Source organism: Elgaria multicarinata, chromosome 7, assembly GCF_023053635.1.
Source record: "Elgaria multicarinata webbii isolate HBS135686 ecotype San Diego chromosome 7, rElgMul1.1.pri, whole genome shotgun sequence".
In the NCBI taxonomy this organism is placed as follows: Eukaryota; Metazoa; Chordata; class Lepidosauria; order Squamata; family Anguidae; genus Elgaria; species Elgaria multicarinata.
Window position 1 is genome coordinate 8,155,081 of NC_086177.1, and position 6,959 is coordinate 8,162,039.

General features: G+C 50.1%; 1 protein-coding gene across 1 annotated transcript; it reads right to left on the reverse strand.

The window, feature by feature from the left end:
• Positions 1 to 2,294: 2,294 nt before the first annotated feature.
• On the reverse strand, positions 2,295 to 4,668 carry THBD (thrombomodulin). The gene has a single exon (XM_063129999.1). It carries the CDS (start codon positions 4,666 to 4,668, stop codon positions 2,845 to 2,847), a length of 1,824 nt encoding a protein of 607 aa, XP_062986069.1. The 3' UTR covers positions 2,295 to 2,844.
• Between the last annotated feature and the right edge of the window lie 2,291 nt (positions 4,669 to 6,959).

Sequence of the window (6,959 nt, forward strand, 5' to 3'; positions counted from 1 at the left end):
TGCCTCATTCATCTCCCAGAGAAAGCTGGAGCAGCTACAATACATGACACCAGCCATTGGCCATGGACCAACAAGCACCCTTCTGCTCATGTTCTCCAGCAACTGGTATAAAGAGGCATACTGCCTCTGATGCATGGGGCAGCATATAGCCATCATGACTAGTAGTTACTAATAGCCTAATCCTCCAAGAATTTATCTAATTCCCTTTTAAAGCCATCCAAATTGGTCCCTATCATTATGGCTTGTGGACAAATTCTTCTTTTAAAAGCTTTTAAACTGTTCTGGCATAATTTGCATGCAATGAAACTGAGGCTAAGAATGAAGAGATCTGAGTTGATTTAACATTGCCCTTAATTAGGCAATTTAATATTCAACTTAATATTCAAATTTCCCAATCTAAGTGTACCTTTGAGATATTGGATAACTTACAGTTTAATAAACAAAGGCGGTAGATTAGAAGAAAGTTTTGAAAACAGCGATAAATGTATTTAATGAGCTTTGAAGCGCAGTTGGAAAAAGAGAGTTCCGTGTCTGGGATCATTCAGAAAGGAAAGGAAAATAAAGCTGCCAATATCATAATGCCTTTATACCAGCATTCTCCAACTCTCGTCAGCCTCAGCCAGCATATGTTGGGGAAGTCTACTTAATACAAATCCATTGTGGGACCACACCGGGAATACTTTGTGCAGTCCAGGTCACTGCACTTGAAAAAGGATATTGCAGAACTGGAAAAGGCAATCAAATGATCAAGGGGCTGAAGCAACTTCTCTGTGAGGAAATGTCTCAATGTTTGGGGCTCTTTAACTTAGAAAAAAGGCAAGGGGAAACATGATAGAGATGTATAAAATTATTCACGGCATGGGATAGGGAAATTGAAATGTTTTTCACCCTCTTTCATAAAACTAGAACCTGAAGTCAACCAACGAAGCTAAATCACAGAAGACTCAGGACAGATAAAAGGAAATATTTCTTCATACGGTGTATTGGTAAACTATGGAATTTGCTACAAGATGTAGTGATGGTCACCAGCTTGGATGACTTTAAAAGGGGAATAGACAAATGCATGGAGGATAAGGATATCAATGGGTACTAGTCATGATAGCTATATATTCCCTCCAGTATGCCTCTGAATATCAGTTGCTGGACAACATGAGCTGGGGGAGTTAAAGCATGCATGTTCTGCTTGTGGGCTTCCCATAGGCAGCTGGTTGGCCACTGTGTGAACAGAATGCTGGAGTAGATAGGCCATTGGTCTGATCCAACATGGCTCTTCTTATCCTATGTTCAGTTAATACCTGATATTATCATGTGCATTCATAACTATGTTGGCCATAACCACACAGGAACCTCATCTACTATATATAGCTGTGGCCAGACAGATGTATACAAAGCACCATCAGATCCAAGAAAAATGGAATGGCTTAGTTTGGTAATTATTTAGCTTAGTTAAACTAGTAGTAGCACATCAAACTTCCGTTGTACAGTTCAAATCAGCATTTGAGGCTTAGTGATCCATTACTCATTATGTAACAAATTAGCTTCTCCATTACTGATTGTCAGAGTATTTGAATTGTGAGGGGTTATATTTCCTTTTTCTTCCTGTAATAATATGATTAGTTTTGTTCAATTTCAGGTTTATGTTACATACTAATATTTTAAGTTATTTTTATTAACAGAGAAGTCCATCTTTAGTATTTTCCATTAACACTGGAACCAAAATATCCTCAACAGATAAACAAGTATGCTCTCAATGCACAGCCCCAACTGGTAAAATTTGTCTCCAGTGATCAACCAACTAAAGCTTTACATGGCCCATTCAGTAGGCCATTTTGATCCCGCTGCTTCTCCTGCACACAGCAGGAGATAGCAGCAACTTACATCTTTAAAATAAGTCAGACTTACTGGGGTGGGTTTTTGTCACGTGAACAAGGCTAGAAAGGGGCAGGAGACAGACAACATTGTGAGAGGGACCCACGAAAATCCATGAGTGCCCAGTAACAAGCATACAATAAAACACTCATCTGAGAGAGCTCTTAGTTGATTAATCTCTCAGTTAATTTCAATCCTAAATGAAATCATTTAGCTGATAATCACCCAGTTTGATACTAACAGTGCAATCCTCTCCATGTCTATTCAGATCTAAACTCAACTGAGTTCCATGAGTCTTACTCCCTGGTACATGTATAGGAATGTAGCTTTAGAAACTGATTATTTTACTGTTTTAAAGTAAAGATAGACATCAAATTAATGTGGTTTTATTTTATTTACATTTGTACATTTTTCTAGAATTTCAAGAAAATGTGTGGAGTGGCAGATGATTCCATGAAATCAGCCAGATAAATTCATGGATGCAAGAGACATTCAGGTATTGAAATGCAAGAGTTTTTTATACTGCAAACTTTATATTGTACACATGGATATTATTATCCATAGTGGGTGGCAAAATTAATTTACAATTATATATTTTCCATAAATAAATAAATAAATAAATAAATAAATCTTTTCAATCAAAACAGCTGATGAAAAAGAACTTTCTCACTCACCCCCAGGTTTTTAGAAGAATCATATACTATCAAAAATCCAAAGATTATTCAATTGGGCCTGTGTTAATTAAATGAACAGTGTCATCATGTTGAACCAAGTTTTATTGTAACGTTTATTAGCTGTTATCCAAGAAGGTGGAGCAACACTGGGACCACAGTTCACAAAAAAGCCCATGGGAGCCCATGATACAGTTCTAGGGATACAAACTGGGGGTGCATTGCCACCTGGTTATAAACAAATAATGCATCCCTTCCCCACCTCACCCACCCCATCACCACTTCACCCCTCCAAATGGGTCTCCTACAGTTTCTGTCCTGGGCTAACCTGCTGCAGCACCACACCAGCCTCAGATTGTTGGCATTTGAAATCCGTTCTGGTCTGCGCCCTGTGGTGCTTCTTCGTGAAGTAGCACAGAATAGCTACTAGCCCTAAAACCATTAACGAGCCACTAACAGAGATTGCAACCAGCATCGCATGGCTGCTGCTAGTCTTTGGTGGGGAAGGGCTGCTTGTCTTTGGTGGGGAAGGGCTGCTAGTCTTTGGTGGGGAAGGACTAGGAAACGGCAGTTCAGGCATAGCCACACACAACTTTTCATCTTGGACAGGAAGCTTGTCGGGGCAGATGCAGTGATAACCGCCTGGCTCATCTATACACTCCAGATCACCACAGTGTCCACTCTCACACTCATCCACGTCTGCACAAACAATTGTGTCATCGTCTTTATAATCCACAATATAGCCATCCGGACAGTAACATTCTTCATCAATTCTGGGGTCACAGTCTGCAGGGCATTCGGTTTGGTTACAGAACCTGACACAGTTTTCAGGCTTTCTACGGTCTGGAACAAACCCTTCATCGCAGATGCACTGATATTTCCCATTAACAAACGCGCAATCATACTGGCACGTTAAGAAAAAGCATCCCTCCTTCTCATCCAGGCATTTGCCGTCTACTGGTGCGTAGCCGCTCCAGCACCGGCACTCAAAGCTCCCCTGCGTGTTCACACAGTCCTGCTCACAAGGGCTCGGGTGGGCCTTGCAGTCATCCACGTCCTTGCAGCTCCTGCCATCCGCGTCTAGCACGTAGCCCTCGGAACACACGCAGACGCCGGAATCGCAATGCTGCTGGCATCCCAAGCTGGCGCACGACGAGCTGCAGCTCCGCTGATCCTCCTCTAACAGCGTCGCGCCCTCCCCGCACGTGCAGGAGAATCGCCCTGCGCCGTCCGGGTCGCAGCGCCCCTCACAACCGCCGTTCTCCAGCCCGCAGTCCCAGGCGCCAGGCCCGGCGGCGCGCCAGGCCACGGAGGAATTGCTGCTGCTGCCGCCGCCGCGCGCTCCGCACGCCAGGCGGACGGCCACGCTTGGCACCTCCGCGGTGGTGCCTGGAGGAAAGGCCACGAGGTCACTCTCCCGAGCCCCGAAGGGGGTGAGGTAGGAGGCCGTGGCCGACGGCGGGAGGCGCAGCGGGACGCACATCCCGCCCGGATAGCTGTACTCGCAGAAGAACCCGTCGGCGGGCGCATCACAGGCGCGCTCCTGCCACTTCAGCTCTTGGGTCACCACGGCGCACAGGGGCCCGCACACGCCGGTGCCGTTCGTGCGGGCCCAAGCCTCGTAGTCCGTGTTCTCGTCGCCCGTCACCCAGCGGAAGCCGCGCAGCTGCTTCGCCGGCTCGGCGCAGGAGCCCTCGGGCAGGCGCAAGCCCAGCCACGCCGCGCCCGCCCGGCCGCGCAGCAGCAGCTCGGTGGCCTCGGCCGCCACCGTGGAGCGCACCGTCATGAGGTGGCCGCCTCCGCCCTGGCACACGCCGCCCGCCTCCGCGGAGCTCCGCGCCTCCCAGAACAGCGCGAAGCAGGCGGCGTTCAGGCACTGCGCGCTGACGGGCGTCGGGGGCGGTGGAGGCGCCGCCAGGCCCCCTCCCCGGCTGGCCGCCGCGAGCGCCAGCAAGAGCAGCCTGGGCAGCCACGCGTTCATGGCCGGTGGGGACTTAAAGCCTCGAGGATAACTTGTCCCCGGCGTCGTTTCCCGTCTCCCAGGCGCCGCGCCGCGTTTATAACGGCCTCCATGCGAGGGGGAGTATCGGGGACAGGGCGAGGAAGCACCGCCTGCCCGGGAGGACATGTCCCGGGAGCAAAGAGTCACTCACGGAAAACGGGGGTGGGGGCGAGGGAAAAAGGCGGGCCGCGTTGCTGGCAGAGTGGGGGGAAGCGGGGAAAAGGCTGCAGGCTGACTGCACAATGGGCGCCGCCCTCCTTCCCTCGGCTAATGGGGCAGGGAGTTGGCACTTGCAGCCGGCCCTTGCTCAGCCCAGGGGACCGCCCGGCCCGAAGCCCCGCTGCCGCCGCCGCAGGACGTGCGCCCCAGCGCAGGCGGTTGGGGAGGCGCTTTCGTCGCCCTCCGGCACACAAGCCCCGTAAGGCCGTCACCGGAGCCCAAGGCGGGCAACCGACACAAGGTTCCGAAGACACGCTTCGGTTTGTTTTCCTCCCACGCGCCGGCATTCGCTTCCAAGGGCGGGTCCCCACCGCGCCCTGTGACATAACCCGCGGGGCGGGGCGAGCACGGGTGGCCCGAAACGGGAAGGGTAGGCCACTGGGGGGTTCCGAGCACGGGTGGATGAGCGGGCTAGCAGGGGCTGCCCGAGGCGTTTCGCCGCTTGAAGCGGAAAAGCCACAGGGCGAGGCGCACGCCCCGTGGGCCTTCTCGAAACGAAGGGTGGGAGGGCGCTTGCAACAAGGCCCACTCCAAGCCAGCCTTCCCCAACCTGGTGCCCTCCAGAGGTGTTGGGCTGCAAAGCCCAGGACGCCAAATCGGGGCAGGCAGGCCGATTAAAGCCATCGGTTTGTGCTTCCCCTCTTGTTCGTTATCTTTAACCCAGAACATGACATCCAACATTTTGCAGATGAAAAATGTGTCTCCCCTGGGCCAATCTACACCAAGCAGGATACAACACTTTTAAAACGTTATGAAAACGGTATATGTAATGTGTCTTGGGCCTGAACAGATGTCATAACCCTTATAAACCGTTAAAAGCAGTAGTGTAGATCCAAAATGGTAGAGCTCGAAGGGTCCTATAAGGCCATCGAGTCCAACCCCCTGCTCAATGCAGGAATCCACCTTAAAGCAACTTTAATATCCTTGGTCTCACATATCAAGGAATATTGCTTGAGCACCACACCACCCACCCACTGTTATATACATGTTGCTGAAGGTAATTCCCCAACCTTGTGCTTTGCAGGTATGTTGGACTACAACTCCTTCAGAAGCTGTTTCCTTTTCTTCAAGGCTGTTTAATTGAATAATTACAGAAATCACAAGCAACATCAACATCGTTTTAACTTTTGTAAACCGCCCAGAGAGCTTCGGCTATGGGCGGTATATAAATGTAATAAAATAATAACAACAACAACAACATCCTAGAGGCAGCAGGGGGTGGCTCACGAAGCAGTCTGCTGGGCTTAAAAAGGCTCCCTCTACAGAATCGTAATGGAGTTACAGCAAGGAGCAGGCCAGTATTATTATCCCCATATTAAGAATGGGTTGGGGGAGAGAGTGGTTGCTTAACTATGGTCACCTAGGGCATGACTGGACGAGGGGAAAGCCCCGGGATGGCGCTAGGTCATTTATATGATGCAGCAGCCATTGCGGAGCTATCCCAAGGCTTTCCCCTGAAACTCCAAACTTAAAAAGTTGGGGACTTACCCCAACTTTTTCCTCTTGGAGCGAGGCGACAACTGCGTCTGCCATCTGTCACCTTGCTCCAGAGCTGCTTCGGAGGTGTATGTGGGCAGATGGCGTGCCCTGATTGGTCACCATCTGCCCGGATGGGGCTGGGGGGGGGGCAGTGCGCCGAATGGCCACTGGCCCTCCTAAGTGTTTCTCCGGTGTGGGGAGAAGCCAAAAAAGGCTTTAAAAATACCTGGGACACGAGGCATGGGCGCTCCAGTGCACAGGATGGCAGCTCATCCTGGTGCACGAGCCTCCATACCTCCTCCAGAAAAAAGGGTATAAAAAAAACCTGGAGGGACTGAGGAGGAGCTGGCGCCCCGGTGCACACGACGGCCACTCCTCCTCGCCTGCAAAGGACCGTAAAAGCAGGGGGTTGAGGCCTCACGGCGCCAATTCACTGTTGTCAAGATGGGCCCCTACTGAGTTCATAGCAAAAAGGGAATGGAACTGGGGGGGTTCAGTCTATTAGCCATTACATGACACAAGCTCTCTGAGCTCAATTGTGGGGAAATACCTTATTCGCTCAATTCATCTCTTGAGTTTATAATCCAACTTTCTTTCCCCAGTGGCCAACAGGATCATCAGCAATAACATTGTGATGAAATTCATAAAAATGTGTTTGAATTCTCTTGCCTGAACCATTAGGAATTCTGCCAGAAAGATGCTGCTGTACAGAATGTGCT